The 25,437-nt window shown below is 45.5% G+C and overlaps 1 protein-coding gene across 1 annotated transcript in view; it reads left to right on the plus strand.

The window, feature by feature from the left end:
- The window catches only part of LOC137537852 (mucin-2-like), a 133,689-nt gene that overhangs the window by 59,355 nt on the left and 48,897 nt on the right, over positions 1–25,437 (plus strand). The window contains exons 27-31 of the mRNA XM_068259803.1: positions 11,333–11,489; positions 12,421–12,564; positions 16,375–16,528; positions 19,463–19,500; positions 23,992–24,195. Of these exons, the coding sequence (XP_068115904.1) occupies positions 11,333–11,489; positions 12,421–12,564; positions 16,375–16,528; positions 19,463–19,500; positions 23,992–24,195 (697 nt within the window). The remainder of the gene's footprint in view (positions 1–11,332; positions 11,490–12,420; positions 12,565–16,374; positions 16,529–19,462; positions 19,501–23,991; positions 24,196–25,437) is intronic.

Below are 25,437 nucleotides of genomic sequence, written 5' to 3' on the forward strand. Positions count from 1 at the left end.
AGCATCTCTGACCTTTCTGAGCACCTGTCATGTTTCACGAGGTGCTAAAATTCCAGGATAGTATACATAAATAAATACCCCCCAATTGACCCCATTTTGGAAAGAAGACATCCCAAAGTATTCACTGAGAGGCATGGTGAGTTCATAGAGGATTTTATTTTTTGTCACAAGTTAGCGGAAAATGACACTTTAAAAAAAAAAGTTTCCATTTCTGCTAACTTGCGAAAAAAAATAAAATAAAATCTGCCACGGACTCACTATGCTCCTCTCTGAATACTTTGGGGTGTCTACTTTCCAAAATGGGGTCATTTGTGGGGGGTGTTCAATGTCCCGGCATTTTGGGAGGTGCTAAATTGTAAGCACCCCTGTAAAGCCTAAAGGTGCTCATAGGACTTTGGGCCCCTTAGCGCACCTAGGCTGCAAAAAGGGGTCACATATGTGGTATCGCTGTATTCTTGAGAATGTGTTTAGGGGTGTATTTTTACACATACCCATGCTGGGTGGGAGAAATATCTCTGTAAATGAGATTTTTTTGACTTTTTTTCACACACAATTGTCCATTTGCAGAGAGATTTCTCCCACCCAGCATGGGTATTTGTAAAAATACACCCCCGAAAAACATACTACTTCTCCTGAGTACAGTGATACCACATGTGTGACACTTTATTTTTTGTCTCAATTTAGCGGAAATTGATTTTTATTGTTTTTTTTTTCCACAAAGTGTCATTTTCCACTAACTTGTGACAAAAAATAAAATCTTCTATGAACTCACCATACTACTAACGGAATACCTTGGGGTGTCTTCTTTCTAAAATGGGGTCACTTGTGTGGTTCCTATACTGCCCTGGCATTTTAGGGGCCCTAAACCGTGAGGAGTAGTCTAGAAACCAAATACCTCAAAATGCCCTGTGAAATCCTAAAGGTACTCATAGGACGTTGGGCCCCCTAGCGCACCTAGGCTGCAAAAAAGTGTCACACATGTGGTATCGCCGTACTCAGGAGAAGTAGTATAATGTGTTTTGGGGTGTATTTTTACACATACCCATGCTGGGTGGGAGAAATCTCTCTGTAAATGGACAATTGTGTGTAAAAAAAATAAAAAAATTGTCATTTACAGAGATATTTCTCCCACCCAGCATGGGTATGTGTAAAAAAAAACCCCGAAACACATTATACTACTTCTCCTGAGTACGGCGATACCACATGTGTGACACTTTTTTTGCAGCCTAGGTGCGCTAAGAGGCCCAACGTCCTATGAGTACCTTTAGGATTTCACAGGTCATTTTGAGGCATTTGGTTTCTAGACTACTCCTCACGATTTAGGGGCACTAAAATGCCAGGGCAGTATAGGAACCCCACAAATGACCCCATTTTAGAAAGAAGACACCACAAGGTATTCCATTAGTAGTATGGTGAGTTCATAGAAGATTTCATTTATTGCCACAAGTTAGCGGAAATTGATTTTTATTGTTTTTTTTTCACAAAGTGTCATTTTCCACTAACTTGTGAGAAAAAGTAAAATCTTCTATGAACTCACCATACTACTAACTGAATACCTTGGGGTGTGTGCTTTCTAAAATGGGGTCACTTGTGTGGTTCCTATACTGCCCTGGCATTTTAGGGACCCTAAATCGTGAGGAAAAGTCTAGAAACCAAATGCCTCAAAATGATCTGTGAATAGGACGTTGGGCCTCTTAGCGCACCTAGGCTGCAAAAAAGTGTCACACATGTGGTATTGCCGTACTCAGGAGAAGTAGTATAATGTGTTTTGGGGTGTATTTTTACACACAGGAGCAGTTTAGAACCTAATTTAAAAAATAGCGTTGACAGATAGTGATAAGGAGTGATTGATGGGTGATTAGGGGGGTGATTGGGTGCAAACAGGGGTCTGGGGGGTGGGCAGGGGGGGGTCTGATGGGTTCTGTGGGCAATCAGAGGGCAGGGGGCAGGATCAGTGTGGTGTTGTGCTTACTAGGGGGCCTGCAACCTGCCCTGGTGGTCCCTCGATCACTGTATAATACGCTACGTATACATTACAAAGCGTATTATACGCTTATGTCGCGGCAGATCGAGGTTAACAATCCGCCGGCACTGCTAATTGGCCGGCGGGTTGACATCGCGGGTGGGCGGAGCCTATTGCCAGCATTGCCAGAGGATGTGCGCATCTAGCATGCGATCCCTGGCCAGCTAGTCCGCAACGAGCCGCCGCCGGTCGGAGTATTGCGGTTGTTGCGGCCTCCCCTTTGCGCCACCCATGGGCTGTGGGCGGTTGGCAAGTGGTTAAGTGTCTCTCTTTCTCGTCTCAAAATGTTGGGAGGTATGATTTTACATAGGCAATACTTTTACCGAGTAGCCTCTTAAATGGTTGCATGGCTTCTTGAGGTTTAGACAGGAGGTTACTATCTATACATTTAGCCATTACCTTTTTCATCAGTTGCACATTCCATTAGACATATCAGTATAATCTTACTTTACATTTACATTATTCTATAGTATAGGGCCGTGGTCCCTTCATGTGCTATAGAGCAGTGGTGCTCACCGCCAGGTCGTGATCACGCTTACGCGTGGATTCATGACCATTTTGACGCATTCCGCCTCGGACACGCTAAGCCGTGAATAGATTTTCAACCACGAAAATCTACTTCGGCTTCGCGTGAATGCGGACAGAAATCCGCATTCACGCTCGTGAAACCCGGTGCTGAAGTCGTGGTTTGCGGAAATGCGTCAAACTATGCGGAAGTGACACATTGCAGGCCAATCAGAGTGCCCCAGCCAGGCCCTAGCAACCAATCACAGGAGGGGAGCTATGCCCTCCCCTCCTGAATATAAAGCGGTGGCCATGATGGAAAAGCTCTGTCCTTGCTAGACTGTGGTGCTGAGAGGAATATCTCCAGGCCATTGTTGTTTGAGCAAGTGCATTTATTGTGTTAAAAACAAAGCATTTTTTTTGCTAACACTGCTCTTATACTGTACACAGTTAGCTAGTCAGTGAGTGATTGCTGTAGTTAGTTGTAGTCAGTGTAGTGTAGTGGGAGTCTAGTGAATATTTAACTGTGTGTAGTGCAGGCAGGTTCAGTGCTGCAGTGTAGTCAGTGTAGTGGGAGTGGGGATTATCTGTGTATAGTGCAGGCAGGCAGGTTAGTGCAGCTGCAGTGTTCACTTGCATATTCCAGTGACAGTTATACACTTGTACTATTTGCAGGCAGCCAGTCACACCGCCGGCGCCGCCACTCTCTGCCAGCGCTGTTCATTCATTCTGTCAGTGACGTTGTGCCGTGCCCAGTGGCCACTGTTTGCTCGCTGGCATATGAGCATCTCATTACACAGTGTGACATCCTTGTGTGCCCACTGCATCCTTCAGTGACCTAGTTGTATATCCAGTGCCCACTGCTGTGCCCACTGCATCCTTCAGTGACCTTGTACTGTGCCCACTGCATCCTACAGTGACCTAGTTGTATATCCAGTGCCCACTGCTGTGCCCACTGCATCCTTCAGTGACCTTGTACTGTGCCCACTGCATCCTTCAGTGACCTAGTTGTATATCCAGTGCCCACTGCTGTGCCCACGGCATCCTTCAGTGACCTTGTACTGTGCCCACTGCATCCTTCAGTGACCTAGTTGTATATCCAGTGCCCACTGCTGTGCCCACTGCATCCTTCAGTGACCTTGTACTGTGCCCACTGCATCCTTCAGTGACCTAGTTGTATATCCAGTGCCCACTGCTGTGCCCACTGCATCCTTCAGTGACCTTGTACTGTGCCCACTGCATCCTTCAGTGAACTAGTTGTATATCCAGTGCCCACTGCTGTGCCCACTGCATCCTTCAGTGACCTTGTACTGTGCCCACTGCATCCTTCAGTGACCTAGTTGCATATCCAGTGCCCACTGCTGTGCCCACTGCATCCTTCAGTGACCTTGTACTGTGCCCACTGCATCCCTCAGTGACCTAGTTGTATATCCAGTGCCCACTGCTGTGCCCACTGCATCCTTCAGTGACCTTGTACTGTGCCCACTGCATCCTTCAGTGACCTAGTTGTATATCCAGTGCCCACTGCTGTGCCCACGGCATCCTTCAGTGACCTTGTACTGTGCCCACTGCATCCTTCAGTGACCTAGTTGTATATCCAGTGCCCACTGCTGTGCCCACTGCATCCTTCAGTGACCTTGTACTGTGCCCACTGCATCCTTCAGTGACCTAGTTGTATATCCAGTGCCCACTGCTGTGCCCACTGCATCCTTCAGTGACCTTGTACTGTGCCCACTGCATCCTTCAGTGACCTAGTTGTATATCCAGTGCCCACTGCTGTGCCCACTGCATCCTTCAGTGACCTTGTACTGTGCCCACTGCATCCTTCAGTGACCTAGTTGCATATCCAGTGCCCACTGCTGTGCCCACTGCATCCTTCAGTGACCTTGTACTGTGCCCACTGCATCCCTCAGTGACCTAGTTGTATATCCAGTGCCCACTGCTGTGCCCACTGCATCCTTCAGTGACCTTGTACTGTGCCCACTGCATCCTTCAGTGACCTAGTTGTATATCCAGTGCCCACTGCTGTGCCCACTGCATCCTTCAGTGACCTTGTACTGTGCCCACTGCATCCTTCAGTGCCATTGTACTGTGCCTGGTGCATCCTTCAGTGACCTTGTACTGTGCCCACTGCATCCAGTGATTCATTACTAGCAACATGTCTGGCAGGGTTTCGCGGGGTGAGAGGAAAGGGAGTTCAATTGCCTCAGCCACTTCTGGGACTGCTCCACGTCCAGGGAGAGGACGCCCAGCTGTACGTGGTCGTGATGCAGCAGAAAGGGGGGCAGCAAAGCCTGGGCCGAGTCAGCGGACGCCATTGTCCAAATATTTTAAAGTTTCTGGTCCCCGTGTGGTGGTTGAGCAAATGGAACCTGACATACTCATGGACATCATGACTTCCTCCCAGACCTCTACTGTGAGCACCACTCCAAGCAGCAGCAGCAGCAGCAGCCAACGTCCCACGCTTGTTGTGACATCCACCCCAGCACCCACTGGTCAGCAGCCCTCCCAGGATGACAGCGTTCTGTCCCTCAGTCCGGCTTCTAGGAACCTGCTGATGCAAGAAGCTCAGGACTTACTGGGGACTGATGTGGCAGAGATTGAGATCGGGCCACAATCACAAGCGTTGTTGAGTTCTGGTGATGAAGAAGAGGGGTCTGTGTCTGGGGATGTAGGGACAGAAGAGGAGGCGGGGGAGTCAGAGGAAGAGCTGGATTATGATGATGCTGCTGATGATGACGACGTTGTGGACCCTAACTATGTGCAGCCTGCTGAGTCCATGGAAGAATGGTCAGAGGCAGAGCAGGATGACGAGTCACCTCGGCCTAGGCAAGGATATCGCCATATGTCAGGCAGGGGCATCGGCAGCAGTGGGCGTGGAGGAAGTAGACAGGACACTGCTTCAGCCGGCACCACCACCATGCAACCCCCGGCAACTACTACCACACATTGTTCCGCTGCACCCTCTGCTAGTGGGGGCCGCAGTAAATTAAAGTCACCAGTGTGGGATTGCTTTGAGGAATGTACTGATGACAAAAGGTATGCGGTGTGCAGGTTATGCAGCAAAAGATTGAGCCGTGGGAAAAGTCTGAGCAAGATGGGTACCTCATCCCTCCAGGGCCACCTGAGAAGCCGACACTGCCGCGAGTATGCGGACTTTAACAGGAAGCAGGCACTGCTGGCAGGGGTTCCTGAGAGCAGAAGGCCCACCAGCGCAGCAGCATCATCCCTCCCTCAGGGTCGTGAATCCCCCACAGCAGCAGCAGTAGTAGCACGCAAGCGCTCTTCCACCTCGGCTACTCAGGACACAGACATTGAGGCTGGCAGCCAGTGTTCGTCTCTCTCCTCTGTCTCCCCTGCATCCCAGCGTCGTCAGACCCTGCTGAGCGACACCTTTCAGGGTCTGACCAAGCCTCTGCCTCCAAGCCACAGGCGGATCCGCAAACTAAATGGCTTGCTGGCCCGGGCCATGGCATCACAGCTGCTTCCCTACTCCCTGGTGCAGGAGGGGAGCGCCATGCGGACGCTGCTCCAATTTGGCATCCCCGAGTGGCAAGTCCCCAGTCGCCACTATTTCAGCAGGAGCGCGATCCCAGCACTCCACAAGTTTGCGGTGGAAAACGTGGCCCGTTCCCTGGACTACTCTGTGGGCAAGCGGGTCCACGTGACCATGGACTGGTGGAGTAGCAGATTTGGGACAGGTCGCTACCTGTCCTTTACGGCCCACTGGGTGACACTGATGGAAGGGAGGGAGGACAAGAGCGCATCAGCCCAGCTAGTGGTGCCACCACGCGGGATCAGGGGGGATGCAGAAGGGTCCTGTCACGACACTCCCTCTGCACCCGGAAAGCAAGCCCGCCTCGGCAGCAGCATCGCCAAGCCTCGGCACTGCCAAGCCCTTTTAAAATTGGTGACCCTGGGGAAGGAGAGGCTTACGGCCACCAACGTCCTGGCCGCCCTCAGGAAGCAGGAGCGGAGGTGGCTGACCCCCAGAGGCCTGGAAGTGGGGTATGTGGCAGCCGATAATGGGGCCAACCTGGTGGCAGCAGTGCAGCAGGGAAACCTCCAGCACATCCCCTGCTTGGCCCACGTGCTCAATCTTGTGGCGCAGCGCTTCTTGCGCACCTACCAGGGGATGAGCGAGCTGCTGCAGGATGCCCGGGCGGTGGTACGCTTTTTCCGCCTGTCAGCCACTGCCTCTGCACTCTTGTCCTCCTTACAGCAGCAGTATGGAAGGCCACAACACCGGATGATCATCGACATGCCAGTTCACTGGAATTTGACTCTGGCCATGTTGGAGCGGCTGTGTCAGCACAGGCTGGCTCTTAGGGCCTACATGCTAGACCCAAGTGTCCCCAGCAACCAGCAAGTCCCCATGATTACTGTCACTCAGTGGACACTGATGCAGCAAGTATGCCTGGTGCTGAGTCCCTTCCTGGAGGCAACCAAGATGGTCAGTGAGGAGCGGGCCTCTGTGTGCCAGTGGGTGCCCTTGGTTTGTCTACTGGAGCAGGCAATGGACAATTTAATTGAGCGTGGGGATGAAGCCCTGAGGCAGTTGGAAGAACAGGAGCAGATGGCAGCACAGTCCAGCTCACAGCAGGTAGTGGAAGAGTTGGAGGTCCCTAACCTGAATGAGGAGGAGGAGGAGGAGCAGAGTGCAACAGGCGTTGTACGTGGATGGCGGTTTGAGGAGGACAACGACATGGCACAGGAAGAGGACAGGCATGCGTTATGGGACAATGGCGAGGACGAGGAAGATCTTGCTGGCAGGGCCCACTTGTTTCCCATGGCTGTGCACATGTTGCGCTGCCTTCGCAGGGACCCCCGGGTGATCCAGATGCGTTCAAGGGAGGACATCTGGATTACCTTGATGCTTGATCCCCGTCTGAAGGGGAAGCTGGGAGACTTAATGACGCCATCCACCACCGAGCAACGCACAAGGGAGTTGAAGGAGGCCCTTGTGCGCAGACTACTGGAAGCATTCCCCCAGCCTTCCACCCCCACTGTAACTGCTCTGCCAAGCCAGCAAGAGGTGCCTGCCATTGCCACTAGCAGCACAACAACAACCACCAGCAGCAGCAGCAGCAGCAGCAACTGGCGCCCCGGAGACCTGAAGAGCCTAAGCAAGAGCCTGTATGCAGTGCAGCAGCCCAGAACAGAGGTGCCCGCCACAGCATCCACCACCAACCAGCACAAGCAACGACTGACCACCATGGTGTCTGACTATATGGGGTCATCCAGCGGGCTCAATGACACCGACAGCCCCGTGGACCCCTTGGAGTACTGGGTCAAGAGACTGGACATCTGGAGCGAGCTTTCCCAGTACGCCCTGGAACTCCTATCCTGCCCTCCTTCCAGTGTCCTCTCAGAGAGATGCTTTAGTGCGGCCGGTGGCGTGGTCACAGAGAAGCGCTCTCGGCTCTCCCACGCCTCTGTGGACGAACTCACCTTCCTGAAAATCAACCAGGCTTGGGTGGAAGGTGAGTTCCTGGCCCCTATTGTCGGACACAGGGGGACATGAAGTGGCTGCTGCATGTGCTGTTGTTAACTATGCCTGCCTTTATAAAGACAGTTACTACCTGCCTAGTGCCTACCTTGGTTAATTTTTTGGTGTTATGGTACTACTACCAGTAAGTTGCCATGGTCCTCCTTCTGAGCTGCTGAACTGACCGCCCGCTTTGTCCTCCTGACTCAGTCGCTACTACACTCTGCGTTCACACTGCCCGGGTCACTGGGTGCATTTAATTTTTTGGCCAGCACTATGACGCTGTGCTACTACTACTACCACCAGTATGTTGCCATGGTCCTTCTGTGCTGCTGAACCGACCGCCCGCATTGTCCTCCTCCTCCTGACTCAGTCGCTTCCACCAATGTACTCTGTCTGCGTTATCACTGCCCGGGTCACCGGGTGCATTTAATTTTTTGGCCAGCACTATGACGCTGTGCTGCTACTACTACCACCAGTATGTTGCCATGGTCCTTCTGTGCTGCTGCTGCTGCTGAACTGAACGCCCGCTTTGTCCTCCTCCTCCTCCTGACTCAGTCGCTACCACGGTACCACCAATGCACTCTGTCTGCGTTATCACTGCCCGGGTCACCGGGTGCATTTAATTTTTTGGCCAGCACTATGACGCTGTGCTGCTACTACTACCACCAGTATGTTGTCATGGTCCTTCTGTGCTGCTGCTGCTGAACTGAACGCCCGCTTTGTCCTCCTCCTCCTCCTGACTCAGTCACTACCACGGTACCACCAATGTACTCTGTCTGCGTTATCACTGCCCGGGTCACCGGGTGCATTTAATTTTTTGGCCAGCACTATGACGCTGTGCTGCTACTACTACCACCAGTATGTTGGCATGGTCCTTCTGTGCTGCTGCTGCTGAACTGACCGCCCGCATTGTCCTCCTCCTCCTGACTCAGTCGCTTCCCACTGCTGCACTCTGCGTTCACACTGCCCGGGTCACCGGGTGCATTTAATTTTTTGGCCAGCACTATGACGCTGTGCTGCTACTACTACCACCAGTATGTTGCCATGGTCCTTCCTTCTGTGCTGCTGCTGCTGAACTGAACGCCCGCTTTTTCCTCCTCCTGACTCAGTCGCTACCACGGTACCACCAATGCACTCTGTCTGCGTTATCACTGCCCGGGTCACCGGGTGCATTTAATTTTTTGGCCAGCACTATGACGCTTTGCTGCTACTACTACCACCAGTATGTTGCCATGGTCCTTCTGTGCTGCTGCTGCTGCTGAACTGAACGCCCGCTTTGTCCTCCTCCTCCTCCTGACTCAGTCGCTACCACGGTACCACCAATGCACTCTGTCTGCGTTATCACGGCCCGGGTCACCGGGTGCATTTAATTTTTTGGCCAGCACTATGACACTGTGCTACTACTACTACCACCAGTATGTTGCCATGGTCCTTCTGTGCTGCTGCTGCTGAACTGACCGCCCGGATTGTCCTCCTCCTCCTGACTCAGTCGCTTCCACCAATGTACTCTGTCTGCGTTCACACTGCCCGGGTCACCGGGTGCATTTAATTTTTTGGCCAGCACTATGACGCTGTGCTGCTACTACTACCACCAGTATGTTGCCATGGTCCTTTTGTGCTGCTGAATTGACCGCCGGCATTGTCCTCCTCCTCCTGACTCACTCGCTTCCACCAATGTACTCTGTCTGCGTTCACACTGCCCGGGTCACCGGGTGCATTTAATTTTTTGGCCAGCACTATGACGCTGTGCTGCTACTACTACTACCAGTATGTTGCCGTGGTCCTTCTGTGCTGCTGAACTGACCGCCCGCATAGTCCTTCTCCTGACTCAGTCGCTACCACCACTGCACTCTGCGTTCACACTGCCCGTGTCCACTGACAACTCTGCTGCGATGTCATTGCTAATTGCTGCAAAAAAAAAACAAAAAAAAAATTACAAAAACCTCTCTGGGGCCTTTTTGGCGTCAGCCACTCATCCTCCTCCAGCGGTACCTTCGCCGCGAAGTGCCATTGGAACTCGCCTTCACCTCTTTGACTGCTTAACGCGTATATCCCTTTTTAAAACCACTTATTACCAATTAATAGCCCCATTTAAAGTGTTGATTTCACTTTAAAATCCATTTTCTCTAGAAAAAAAAAAAATTTATGTTGAAGTTATGTTGCCCCTTATCACCTCGATAATCCATGCAATTTGTGGGATTGTAGCATGTATGGGGGCTTTGTTATTAATGTTAAAAGAAAATCCGCCTCCGGGCGGGAATCCACGCGTGATTACGCCATTCACGGCAGAAAATCCGCGTGGTTGCGTGGACGCGGACGAAAATCCGCATGCGGCGGGGCCGAATGCGGATTTTTTTTTGCAACCAAGCGGATTGCCGAATTTGTGGATGAGGCACATCCGAGCATCCCTGCTATAGAGTCAACCTCCTCCTCCCCCTTAAAAAAGAAAAACAGACTACAAATTACATATCTATATTTTTTACCCATTTACTACTAAAACACTCTCACAACATCCACCCATTACCCAGCTAACTCATTCACAACTTCAGCCAGTACCCATTCTCCTTACCCCCCTCTCCTTCAAACTACCATTTTTATCCTTTCATTGGATAAACATTGATTCTCTTTATTATACATCCATTAAAAATACAGCACAGAACATGGCAGCACAGGAGCTGCTGTGTTTCTGACCCTACTGGGTCATATAGCTACAACTAAGGGCCCAGTTAGGTGATATTTTCAGCATTACAGTGCCCCTCAGTGGTGGAAGCGCAGAGCAGATCCTGCGTCCAGATCAGGTAAATAAATCCCTGCACCGCTCTGCATTAGGCCTAGGGAGGCAACGCATACACACACAAAATAGTAATAATAATGTGGCAGTTAAAAGGTAAATGGACTGAAATGAATTAAGAAAATCTACTTTATTCAGATTTTTACTTATTTGAAGTGTAACAAAAAATGTATAACTTGCACTGCATCAGCAGCAATGTATTGGTTAGGCCTCTTGCACATTACATGGGATTCCGATTTGTGATTTTGATGCGATGTTACATGCGATTCCGCTTTGTGATTTTTATGCGATGTTACATGCGATTCCGATTTGTGATTTTGATGCGATGTTACATGCGATTCCAATTTGCAATTCTTCATCGGTATTGCATGCTGTGTTTTCTCTGCATTTTTCTTGTTGTGTTGATAGTATCCAGGGAAAATCGGAATCGAAAATCAGAATCGTAAAGCGGAATTTGGATTTGTGATTTTCAGTGTGCAAGAGGCCTTTTGCAGTGTTCTGATAAACAATTCTCTTATTACAGATAAGCCCACTGAAATATTATGATTCTTGTGTCAATGATGCCTGCGCATGTGACACTGGTGGAGATTGCGAATGCTTCTGCACAGCTGTAGCAGCCTATGCCCAAGCCTGTAGTGAGGCCGGAGCTTGTGTCACCTGGAGAACTCCAGACCTATGTCGTGAGTATATCTTTGCATTTGTAGCATGTGTGGGCTATTTCAAAGCACATCTAGGTATACGGAGGCTGACCTATTTATTGCCCTTTAAACAATGCAGATTGCCTGGCTGTCCTGCTGCCCCTCTGCCTCTAATACTCTAAGGGCCCATTTCCACTAGGGCGAATCCGCATGCGTTGTCCGCATGTGGTTTCGCATAACCATTAAAAGTGGATGGCCCTGTTTCCACTTGTCAGTTTTCTTCAGCGTTTTTCTGTGCAGGATTTTTCTGCACGGCAGAGCCCACAGAATTCGCCTGCGTATGGAATGCAGGCGAATTGCAGGCAATGTATTTAATAGGGAAATCGCATGTGTTTTTTCCCGCGATTTTGCATAGGCACCCATGTTAATTCACACAGGTAGCGACATGATTAAAATCGCATATACCCTGCCTATGCAAAATCGCATGTGAAATCGTGGCAAAAACGCATGTGGAATCGCATCCGCTTGCGATTTCTTCAGCAGTGGAATCCAGGCGATTCCGCACCGCAATAGTGGAAACGAGCCCTAAGGCCTAATTTCCACTAGTGAACTTCTGTCCACTTTTCAGCATATATCAATCTATTGCATTGATGTGCTGATAAAACGCAGACAAAAACGCACCAAGTGGAAATGAGGCCTTAGCCATAGACCCTGAACAAGCATGCCAATCACACAATTCTGACTGAAGTCTCACTGGATTAGCCACATGTTTGTTTCAGGTGTGTCATTCAGACAGTACTGCAGCCAGAGATCAGCAGGGCTGCCAGACAACTGGTAACGTTTAAAAGGAAAGATATTTGGCAGCCTCCAGACCCCTTTCAGTTCAGGTGTCCTTTAACTTATCTTAATCATTTTACTACCTACATATCTACATATAATTGCAATAATGATTTTTGTTTCTTTTATCCAACAGCTATTTTCTGTGATTTCTACAATCAGAAGTCAGATCAGTGTGCATGGCACTACAAAGCATGTGGCCTCTCTTACACATCTCAGTGCATGAAGACCTGCAGGAACCCCAGTGGTACATGCTATCACAACTTGGCAGGCTTGGAAGGTAAATGCATTGCAGTAAGCAAACTTACCAACAATTCTAAGTGGATAATTCAGTCCAGCTCAAAATTGCTAAACTATTTAATATACTCTGTGTGGCTTTCCCATATATATATATATATATATATATATATATATATATATATATATATATATATGCAAATTTACCTTCTTAAAACAAAAGTCGTTGGCAGTTATTCAACTTCAAGTCAGAGGAATGCTCCATTATACATCAGCAATCAAATATGCTAATCATTCCTTTATATCCCTTGCGAAATTTAGAGGGGTCTCAGCCAGCATTCAGTACACAGCTTTGCTTCAGCATGAATTGAAAAGTAAATGAAAGGGTTATATTCAGCTTTGGAGTCCTTAGCATTAGTAAAGTCCAATTTGTGCAATACAGTTCAGTTCCTTAGGCCAAAGCCACCCAATTCAGCAGTCCATTGTATGGTTTGGCTTTCAGCAGTGCCTCCAAACACATTAACTGTCAGGAGGTTAGCAGCCCACCTGCTCCATGCACATCAGCTTCTTTCATACTGCACCTGTGCTGCCTATATATGCAAATTTAGCAGAGCTTCCCTGGCTTGCTGCCAAACAATAACCGGACTTCTTCCCATGTACACATACAGCTCTTAAAGGGTCTACAGGCCAAATAATGGAGAAACATATCTCCCATCCAGGACCCCTACACCCTGTAAAGCCAAAAGCTACATCCAGATCTATTGGTTTATGCTAATCCATCTGGCTGCCAGCTGTTTCAGACTCATTGGCCCTCATCAGCAGCTGACATGTAATTAAATTACTCAGCGCAAAAGGAGTTTTACAGATTAACTATTTAAGTCATGGTGAGCCAGAACCACTAGAATTTTGTTAACTATAAATCTGCCTTTTTAAAATAGAAGATATTTGCAATTACTCAGCTCTATATAAGCTGAAAGGAACTTCCATGGGGCATCATAGAGTGAACATGCAAATTAACTAGATGGGGATATAAGCAGGCACCCTGGGATCAGCCACTGCTACGCAAACATGAGAAATGAAACCACACTTGGAATTCAACATTTGTAGGAGTATTACACTTACACCTATAACTATACTTGGACTGGTAAGTCAGTATTACCAGTAAGTCTTTTAGTAAGTCTGTGTTATTGCTGGGGAGTGGGGACTGTTATCCTCACATTGAAAGTGTAATTAAAATCAAAACTGCATGCACACAGCGTAATTCACAGGACTTGATGGACAAATGTCTTTTTTTTCAAGCAAACTAAATATATCAATATTCACTAAACTGTGGTAAGTAAAACTCAGTGGCAGACAAATTCAACAGTGGGCCCCTGTGCAGAATACATGAAGGGGCCCCACATGAGTGGCCATAATCATAACAGATTATGGTTGGCTCCAAATATTGTCGAGAACATAAAAGCACATGAATCTAGGTTACATTCTGTAGGCACTGTGGTAATGTAGTACACGTTCCATACTTGTAGATGACTGGGCAACAAGCACATATCACTGTTGCTCCTGGGTCTCAGAGAGAAATACACAGAGAAGAGCCTACAGAATAATCAGGCCCTAACTGTGGTGCAGCTGCATGGGCCCCAGAGGGCATGGGGCCTGCACGGACCTATGTCCGCCTCTGATGTAGAATGACACATGTTAAGCCTTTAAGGGCTAGTTCACACTTGTGCTTGGCCGATGCTACCCCGCGATTCGGCGGGCTAAATCTCGCAATTCTCTGCGATTTGCGCTTGTGATTCCCGTTCAGTAGAACGAGGATCACAGCGCGATCACCCCCGAAGACGCTACATGCAACACGTTTGCAAATGTTCGCAAACGCTGCAGTGTGAATGTATCCATACGGATACATGAGCAGCAGCGCTTTGCTGATCAGCAAAAAAGAAAAAGCGCCCAGTGTAAACTAGCCCTAAGTCCTAACACACGATGAGCAGGGCAGAATGCAGTACATTACATGCAATGCATAATGCTGTAGTCACTGTGCGTAAGACCTTACGCACGTTATTTTACTTACCCCAGTTTTGTGAATCTACCCCTATGTTACAGTAATTCAATATATGTATATATATGTATATATATATATATATATATATATACAGTGGAGGAAATAATTATTTGACCCCTCACTGATTTTGTAGGTTTGTCCAATGACAAGGAAATGAAAAGTCTCAGAACAGTATCATTTTAATGGTGGGTTTATTTTAACAGTGGCAGATAGCACATCAAAAGGAAAATCGAAAAAATAACCTTAAATAAAAGATAACAACTGATTTGCATTTCATTGAGTGAAATACGTTTTTGAACCCCTACCAACCATTAAGAGTTCTAGCTCCCACAGAGTGGTTAGACACTTCTACTCAATTAGTCACCCTCATTAAGGACACCTGTCTTAACTAGTCACCTGTATAAAAGACACCTGTCCACAGAATCAATCAATCAAGCAGACTCCAAACTCTCCAACATGGGAAAGACCAAAGAGCTGTCCAAGGATGTCAGAGACAAAATTGTAGACCTGCACAAGGCTGGAATGGGCTACAAAACCATTAGCAAGAAGCAGGGAGAGAAGGTGACAACTGTTGGTGCGATTGTTCGAAAATGGAAGGAGCACAAAATGACCATCAATCGACCTCGCTCTGGGGCTCCACGCAAGATCTCACCTCGTGGGGTGTCAATGGTTCTGAGAAAGGTGAAAAAGCATCCTAGAACTACACGGGAGGAGTTAGTGAATGACCTCAAATTAGCAGGGACCACAGTCACCAAGAAAACCATTGGAAACACATTACACCGCAATGGATTAAAATCCTGCAGGGCTCGCAAGGTCCCCCTGCTCAAGAAGGCACATGTGCAGGCCTGTCTGAAGTTTGGCAATGAACACCTGAATGATTCTGTGAGTGACTGGGAGAAGGTGCTGTGGTCTGATGAGACCAAAATAGAGCTCTTTGGCATTAACTCAACTCGCTGTGTTTGGAGGAAGAAAAATGCTGCCTATGACCCCCAAAACACCGTCCCCACCGTCAAGCATGGGGGTAGAAACATTTTGCTTTGGGGGTGTTTTTCTGCTAAGGGCACAGGACAACTTAATCGCATTAACGGGAAAATGGACGGAGCCATGTATCGTGAAATCCTGAACGACAACACCTTCCCTCTGCCAGGAAACTGAAAATGGGTCGTGGATGGGTGTTCCAGCACGACAATGAACCAAAACATACAGCAAAGGCAACAAAGGAGTGGCTCAAGAAGAAGCACATTAAGGTCATGGAGTGGCCTAGTCAGTCTCCGGACCTTAATCCAATAGAAAACCTATGGAGGGAGCTCAAGCTCAGAGTTGCACAGAGACAGCCTCGAAACCTTAGGGATTTAGAGATGATCTGCAAAGAGGAGTGGACCAACATTCCTCCTAAAATGTGTGCAAACTTGGTCATCAATTACAAGAAACGTTTGACCTCTGTGCTTGCAAACAAGGGTTTTTCCACTAAGTATTAAGTCTTTTATTGTTAGAGGGTTCAAAAACTTATTTCACTCAATGAAATGCAAATCAGTTGCTATCTTTTATTTAAGGTTATTTTTTCGATTTTCCTTTTGATGTGCTATCTGCCACTGTTAAAATAAACCTACCATTGAAATGATACTGTTCTGAGACTTTTCATTTCTTTGTCATTGGACAAACTTACAAAATCAGTGAGGGGTCAAATAATTATTTCCTCCACTGTATATATATATATATATATATATATATATATATATATATATATATATATATTCCCAAGAATTCATTACTAAAATTGGATTTTTTGAACAGGTTGTTATCCTGACTGTTCTCCGGAAACTCCATATTTTGATGAAGATCAAATGGCTTGTGTGAATACCTGTCCTTGCTATTCCATTAATGGGACAGTTTATAACATTGGTGACAACATGCCTCGCAATACTGATGAAAACATCTGCACAACCTGGTAAGAAAAGAGATAAATATTGTCTATTTATCTATCTATCTATCTATCTATCTATCTATCTATCTATCTATCTATCTATCTATCTATCTATCTATCTATCTATCTATCTGTCTGTCTGTCTGTCTGTCTGTCTGTCTGTCTGTCTGTCTGTCTGTCTGTCTGTCTGTCTGTCTGTCTATCTACTTATCTGGTATAGGTAGGAGGGATCGAGGAGCGGGGCATTGGCATCCTCCTAGCCTGAGTCCTTATGCCTGGCATACACGAGTCATTTTTTTCTTATCAATCGAGCCACTGATGACTCGATTGATAATATCCAACAGGTCTGATGACCTGCCGGATAGATTCCGCATGTGCGGATGAGTGGGGACATGGCGGGAGTCGATCCGGCGTCTTATCGGCCGCCGGATCGACCCGTGTATGCCAGGCATTAGACTTAGCACAGATTACAGTTATGCTCATAAGTTAACATACCCTGGCAGATTGTGTAAAATGTTTACCATTCTTTCTGGAAAACGTGAGTAAACAGACAAAACACAACTTTATTTTAACAGGATTCAAATTAAAGTATGAGATAAAAAATAACACAGTAATTAAAGAGACTCTAAAGTGATCAAAAATACCTCTTTTTATTTCATAATCCTCTTCAGCAGTATCAGCCAAGAAGATTTGCCACATCCCCACGACCTGATGTGGTCTTTATCCCCCCAAATCTCGGGGCAAAATCCTACGACTTTTAAAGTCACGCAGGAATCTGTGCAAAACCGCTAATGTGCAATTGCTAATAGAAGTCTAGTAGCACTTCTATTAGCAATTGCACATTAGCGGTTTTGCACAGGTCCTGCGTGGGGGGTTGTGTGCATGCACATCTCCTGCTTTCCTTTCCCTGTGGCTGGATATGCACGCAGCTCCTGCACGCAGTGTACCTCCATAGATATATGTTTACAGTATGTATGGTATGGTATTTATTGTTATATCTAATGAATTCACAGGCACTTTGGATATTTATCTTGTTTTTGTGTGCACAGACTGTATTGCATATTAGATGGATAGCTGTTTTCAGTTTATCACTTTTCTATACTTCTCATCTTGTACTAGGCACCTTGTTTGCATTGTATTTGAGTAGCCTTCTGTGTATGCTCTTCATATCTAACTGTTGGTACTTTATTATATTTTTTTATGAGCTGCAATACCAATAATCTTTGGTTTAAATCGTGAGATTTTAATTGTTTTTTATTGGATTGTCAAATAAAGCTTCATTAATATTTGTTTGCACCATATACGTGTGTGGAGCCATATTTATTGGATATGAAGTTGTGACCTAGATTGGTACTTTTCTTGCAATTAATTGTCAGTTATTAGCCAATAAGGTTATTGACCCTGACAAGATACATATTGGGCCGTATGGCCCCTATCGCTCCCTTTCTCTTGAATTAAGATAATCATCATAGTCAGCAGTATGCAGAGCAATGAGCGATTATTAAGCGATGTGTCCGTGCAGTGTATGGCACCTCACCATTGTTGAACGATAGGTATTGGCTGACACAACACGTCGTTCACATCACGCCGCAAGGTTATCTTGAAAGTTAAGTCGTGAAAAGACCATTCATGGCTCATTTCACATGATTCATCTTTCGGTGGGTATAAAGCTTTAGTGTCTTCTAAAGTGCTGATAACATCTGTACAGGTATAAGTAGTGATGAAGGATCATTTGCAACCCAACCAGGAAAGGAGAGTAAACTGTGCATATATATTTATTGTTAACCATTTTAAGATATTTGAAATCGCAGAAGCTGCTTAAACACTTGAAATATTAGAAAATTGTTAAAATTGTGTCTTATTGAGTTACCAATGTTTAACCCTCCTGGCGATATAAAAAATTCCGCCAGGAGGCAGCGCAGCAGTTTTTTTTTTTTAATTATATCATGTAGCGAGCCCAGGGCTCGCTACATGATAGCCGCTGCTCAGCGGCATTCCCCCGCCTGCTTCGATCGCCTTCGGCGATCTCCTATCAGGAAATCCTGTTCAAAGAACGGGATTTCCTGGAGGGCTTCCCCCGTCGCCATGGCGACAGGGCGGGATGACGTCACCGACATCACCGACGTCGGGAAGTCATTGGGAGTCCCGAACCACCCCTCAGCGCTGCCTGGCACTGATTGGCCGGGCAGCGCACGGGGTCTTGGGGGGGGGGGGGGGGGGCGCGCGGCGCGACGGATAGCGGCGATCGAGCGCGGGGCGGCGGCGATCGGTGTGCTGACGCAGCTAGCAAAGAGCCTCCTGCGTGGCTTACCCCGAATTACTTTTGGGGTTACCGCCAAGGAGGTTAATAACATAAAAGTCAATTTTCAGTTTTTGAAGATCAGCTGTATGAATTAAAAGGATCTTTGCAAGCTAAAAAAAACTAGTACAAGTGTGCAAAAAAGAGAATAAAATGCCTGATCTGGGCAGCCAATTAGACATGGAGGAATATGGGAATTTGAAAGCGATCTATACACCAACCTTTTTTTTAGCAAATAGTGCGTAGTGATGGTCTTATCTAGGAGAACTCATGGAGAAGCATGTGATCAGTTTGGCCAGGGGATAGATATGGATGTCTCTTATTTGCTGGTCAGGATCATGTGCTAAAGCAGGATGTGATCACAGCAAATCAGAGCTTTGGAAATCTATCAGCTGATCAAACATTTCACATGCTCCTGCATGAGTTCTCCAAGATATGACCATCACTAAAACTGAATTCTGAACTTCCTAGTAGCAATTTTAAATATGTATAACTTGCTGAAAATTCTAATGGAAACAACCTTTTGAGTACGGTATGTTAGAACTTCATTCTAGCATTTTAAAAGTAAATGCAAGTACATTTAAATGAATAGTACTTTTTGACTCTTTATAAACAATCAATTATAAACAATATGGTTTACTGTTTAATTTGTTTTACAGCAAATGTACTGTAAATGGCAGAAAGTGTACCACAGAAGGTAAGCTTCAAATGCATTTTTTGTGCCAACTATAACTAGGAACAGATACGGTATATGTGTTTTTGATTAAAAAATACATCAAGGAAATACTTTAAGTGAAAAAAAGGTATGCTATAATGAATTCTATAAGTAGCACGGATAACAAATAGAACATTAGTAGCAAAGAAAAGAGGCTCACATTTTTTATGTTCAGTTGTACTGCTTTTTTTTAAACATTGCATAATTCTTTCTGACTTGCAGTTTAGAAACCACACTCTGTCTTTTAAGCTATAAAACAAAGCAGAGATAATGACCCTTTGAACTCTCCTGCATTAATATATCATTACAAGTTGTCTCTCACTGTTTCTTGGCTGTTAAAGTGCCTAAAGAGAACCTGTACTGAGTAAAAATATTTAAAATAAACACATGAGGTAGCTTCAAATGAACATTACATAGTGACCTTGCCATCAGTTCCTCTCAGAAGCTCAGCATTTTCTTCTTACAGTGATACCTTCCAGCTCTGACAATATTTTGTCACATCTGAAATATATCAGTTGCTGTCAGTTATTTATCAGTTGCTGTCAGTTATAGCTGAGAGGACAACTGATGTGCCAAGTAATATCTATGTTTCCCTATAGTCAAGTGGGCAATGTTACAGTTTAACAATGTGCTGACCAGGAAGCCGTTATGGGGAATGGCCATTTTTAAAATCGAGGACTGAGAATTCCATTGATCACAGTGGACAAAAGCAGAAGAGGAGAAAGTGATTGAGTAGTAGACTACACGGGAGGTAAGTATGACTTGTGTATGTTTATTTTGACTTTTAATTTTCAGTTCAGGTTTTCTTTAACCACTTCACCACTGAGGGGTTTTACCCCTTGACCACCAGAGCAATTTTCACCTTTCAGCGCTCCTCCCATTCATTCGTCTATAACTTTATTATTACTTATCACAATGAAATGAACTATATCTTGTTTTTTCTGCCACCAATTAGGCTTTCTTTAGGTGGGACATTATGCCAAGAATGATTTTATTCTAAATGCGTTTTAATGGGTAAATAGGAAAAAATGTGGGAAAAAAATGAATTATTTTTCAGTTTTTGGCCTTTATAGTTTTTAAATAATGTATGCTACTGTATTTAAAAGCCATGAAATGTATTTGCCCTTTTGTCCCGGTTATAAAACCGTTTAAATTATGTCCCTATCACAATGTTTGGCGCCAATATTTTAATTGGAAATAAAGGTGCATTTTTTTCAGTTTTGCGTCCATCCCTAATTACAAGCCCATAGTTTATAAAGTAACAGTGTTATACCCTCTTGACATAAATATTTAAAAAGTTCAGTCCCTAAGGTAACTATTTATGTATTTTTTTTCATTGTAATTTTTTTTTTAATTACAAAAAAAAATAAAAAATAAAAAATTGGGGGGTGTGGGAGGTAAGGAGTTAATTTTTAGTGTAAAACTCATTTATTTGTATGTGAAAAATGCTTTAGGGTGTAGTTTTACTATTTGGCCACAAGATGGCAACAGTAACTTTTTGTTTAATGCGACCTGCAAGTGTCCTTCCGGACGCTTGCAGAAAGTACTAGGAGGCTGAGAACGTTTTTTTTTTTTTTCACAATGATCGTGCTGCTTATCGGATAAGCAGTGGATCATTGCGGGGCTTAGATCAACGAACGGGAATGGATTTTCCCGTTCATTGATCTACGGGCGTGCGGCCGGCGGCATGTTTACTAGCGGGAGTGCACGCTAGAGCGAGCGGGAGCGCTAGCAGCGGAGGGAGCGCGGAAAGTACGCATTTCTCCGTCCCTGGGGGTAAAAGGATGGAAAAAGGGACGGATAAATGCGTACGTGTGGGGGTAAAGTGGAGGCCTGTTTTCTAAAAAATAAATAAAAAAAGTTAGATACCTGTGTCAGTTTGAAAGGCACGGAGGATGCCGTCCGCGTCCTCCGTGCCGTTCCGCCGGGTCCCCGCCGCTCAATATCCCCCCAAACGTCCCACGACTGGCTGCGCAGTCCGTATAGCCGCGAGTGCCGCTGTGCAGCTCTAAGGCCAACCCCTCGATCCACGCTACAGGAAACAGCCTGTTACGTGGATCGGGGGGGTTGGCCCTAGAGCTGCGCAGCCGCACTCGCGGCTATGCGGACTGCGCAGCCGCGGCCAGCTCTGGTGGCCATCTTTGTGAAGGCCGGAGAGCCCGGCCCTGGCCGTGCGGTTGGGGGACGTTCGGGGGGATATTGAGCGGCGGGGACCCGGCGGAACAGCATGGAGGGCGCGGACGGCATCCTCCGTGCCTTACAAACTGACACAAGTATCTAACTTTTTTTTTTTTTTTAGAAAACAGGCCTCGTAGGTCCTTTAAGAAAACAGGACTGTATATTCGACCTAGTGGGTCAAAGAGCAAAGAGAAATCTTCTCAGAGAACTCTTCCTGCTCCTGTACTGGAAAACAACATGAGACTTTTTTCTTTACTACTAATGTTCTATTTCTTATTCTTAGCTGTACTACACATACAATTCATGATATCATAAGTTTATCATCACTTCAGGTTTGCTTTAAGTGGACCTTTAGGCCTGAGACACACTCTGAGTGCTTTTCTGAGCATCAGCACTTTCTGAGCATTTAAAAAAAAAAACGTTTTCACGGATGCATTAAAATTGCGTTAAAATTGATGCGATTGCAATTTTTTTAAAAAAAATTTGCAATTGTGGCAATTTTAATTTGATGTTAATGCACATCAACGGGAGTGTTTTTTCTTTTTTTTTTAAATGCTAACAAAGCATTGACGCTCAGAAAAGTGCTCACATTGTGTCTCAGCCCTTAGGCTAGTTTCGCTATATGGCTTTACATACCCTGTACAAACAGAATTGCTACAGAGGGGAAAAGTTGCATTGCGCAGTATGCATACAGTATATACAATATATGCTGCACTGCAATAGTTCCTGGTGGTTTTGGGTCACCATGAGCTGCCTGGGTATTTCATAGTACTGGTCCAAGTCCTATCCCATAGAGCCATACCAATCCATGCCATGCACTGATGCGAACCAATACGCCAAAATCAGGCTGTATGTATCTTGGATTGGTGTGGCTCTATAAGATTTATTAGCTACAGACTCACTTTGCACCAGTCGGTCTGAATGTGTGCCTGGCTTTCAGGGGCAGAAAGAGATGATTTTCATATTCAGCAGCGATGCATCATGGTAAACCACAGTTGCCCACTGAAAGGATTGCAAAATAATGTAACATTTAAAATACATGTAAGCACATACAAATAAGAAGTACGTTTCTTTCAGAGTAAAACGAGCCTTAAATTACTTTTTTCCTATGTTGCTGTCACTTAAAGTAGGTTGTAGAAATCTGAGAGAGCCGACAGGTTTTGGACTAGTCCATCTCTTCATGGGGGATTCTTAGCAAGGCTTGTATGATTTATAAAGATAATCCCTTAAAGGGATACTGTAGGGGGGTCGGGGGAAAATGAGCTGAACTTACCCGGGGCTTCTAATGGTCCCCCGCAGACATCCTGTGTTGGCGCAGCCACTCCCCAATGCTCCGGCCCCGCCTCCGGTTCACTTCTGGAATTTCTGACTTTAAAGTCAGAAAACCACTACGCCTGCGTTGCCGTGTCCTCGCTCCCGCTGATGTCACCAGGAGTGTACTGCGCAGACACAGACCATACTGGGCCTGCGCTGTGCGCTCTTGATGACATCAGCTAGCCATATCCCCAGATTTTTTAATTGTTATATGCTAATAGAGCAGAGGATTATGGAAAGATGGGACTTTTGTTCCCTTCACATTGCCTGTTAACCTATGTAATATGGTGCCCATGCATTGCTATTTTTGCACTGCTGTCATTTTCATGTAATACTATATCAAATTAGCATGGCAGTCCTTAAACACTAGGTTGGTTAGTTCTTTTGTAACAGAATGTCCATGTTATGAATATAATTTAAAGGAAACCTAAACTAATTGAAAAAAAAATCCAGTTTAACTCACCTGGGGCTTCTACCGGCCTCCAGCAGTCGCCCTGTGCTACGCCGGGACAAACCACTCCTCCGGTCCCCAGCAGAGACTCCATTTCGAGTCTGACAACTCAGCCAGTAGATGGCCACTGTGCCTGCACGGCTGAGTCATCAGAAACAAAACTGAGTCGCTGCAGGAGAGCGGAGGATCGGTTTGCCCAAGCACAGCACAGGGCGGCTGCAGGGAGCTGGTAGAAGCCCCAGGTAAATGAAACTGGATTTTTTTCAATTAGTTTAGGTTCACTAGGTGCCCACACTTTTTCAGCTTGTGAGCTATTTTTAAAACTTAGCAAGTCAAAATGATCTACCTATGTACAATTTTAGGAGCACAATTCTATATACAGAATGGAAAATGAAGTGCCGTTAGGATCTACTATGAAGTCCTTTGCGATCTATCAGTAGATTGCGATCTACCCAATGTGCACCCCTGTAAGGTATTTCATTCCTTATAAATGGTCTCTAATGGCATATGCACATTTTTGTTTTCTACAGCTTGCTGTATGTATGAAGAAAAGATGTACAAAAACAAGGAACTTGTTTACAACACCACTGATGGCATTGGAGGCTGCATCAAAGCATACTGTATTGATGGAAGTATCCAAGGAACAAACACTCCCTGTTCCACAACTGCGCCAACCACGGTGTTCAGCTTCACAACTACAACTCCTGTAACAACATCAACTTCCCCTGTCACAGGTAATGTCCCTCACTGATCCTAATTCATGGTAAAAGTTACTTTATGATTAAATGGAGAAACGGGTAAGCATAGCTATGCAGAATTGTAATAGTTACAAAATCTTATGTGAAACCCACATGGACAGGCACACCCGATAAGTGACTGACAAAGTCACTATGCAGGGGGAAATATAATGAATGAAACTGGTAATAAAGGAAAACCCTGTAGGGGGTACTCTAAGAGCCAATTCACAATAGGAAATCGCAAAACACTAGCGATTACTGCTAGTGTTTTGGAGGAGTGATTTTTTTGCGTACTGAAAATAACAAGAGAAACAAGCTTGGCATTTGCTTGAGCATTTATTGCCATAAAGTGTGCACATGCATACAATCCATCATTAGGTGAAACAAAATGCATTTACATGGGTGCAGGGTGATGGCAGTGGGCTCCGGGTGGTGCACAGTCTGATGACAATTTCGCTGTAATCAGAGCTTTTTCCGAGGCTAACACAGTGTCAGCCTACTCTTTCTCACTTCCTATAGAGCTAGAAACTCACTTTAAGTCAGAATTAACCCCATGCCTATTAATTGGTCATATTCTATCTAGATACAAATATATGTCCTTAAGGTTTTTTTTTTGTTGTTTTTTTTTTTTGTTTTTTTTTGGGGGGGGGGGGGGGTTATTTGTGATGAAAACTTTAACAATTAACTCACTTTGTGTTAGAAAAAGGGAATGTTGTGTATATAGTGTGATTTTAGGATCCATAAATGTTAGCCTAAAATACTAAAACAGGTGGTTGCAACATATGCATACATTATTACAGTTTATGATAGACCTATATTTTCCGTATACCAATATACTGTCCAATAACAATGTTTTTGGACCATACTTACCTTAAAATAGTATTGAAAGAAATGTGACCAAGGTTGCTGTTATGGCAAATGAAAGAGCACATTAAAATAAGTCTACACAAATCTGTTACAAAAAGTATTACACTACACTACTAAAATATTAATAACCTTGTTAACTTTTTTACATTTCAGTTTGTACTGTGAGCATGAAAGACGCAGGATGCTCTTGGTCTAATTGGTATGATGTGGACTATCCAGACTATAACCAAGATAATGGAGATTTTGAAACATTTGAGAACATCAGGAAAAAAGGATTTAATATATGCAGTGCACCCCAGGATGTAGAATGCAGAGCCAAGTTTTTTCCTGATACCAAACTAGAAGAGTTAGGACAGCAGGTGACATGCAGCA

This window comes from Hyperolius riggenbachi, chromosome 11 (assembly GCF_040937935.1).
Source record: "Hyperolius riggenbachi isolate aHypRig1 chromosome 11, aHypRig1.pri, whole genome shotgun sequence".
Taxonomy (NCBI): Eukaryota; Metazoa; Chordata; class Amphibia; order Anura; family Hyperoliidae; genus Hyperolius; species Hyperolius riggenbachi.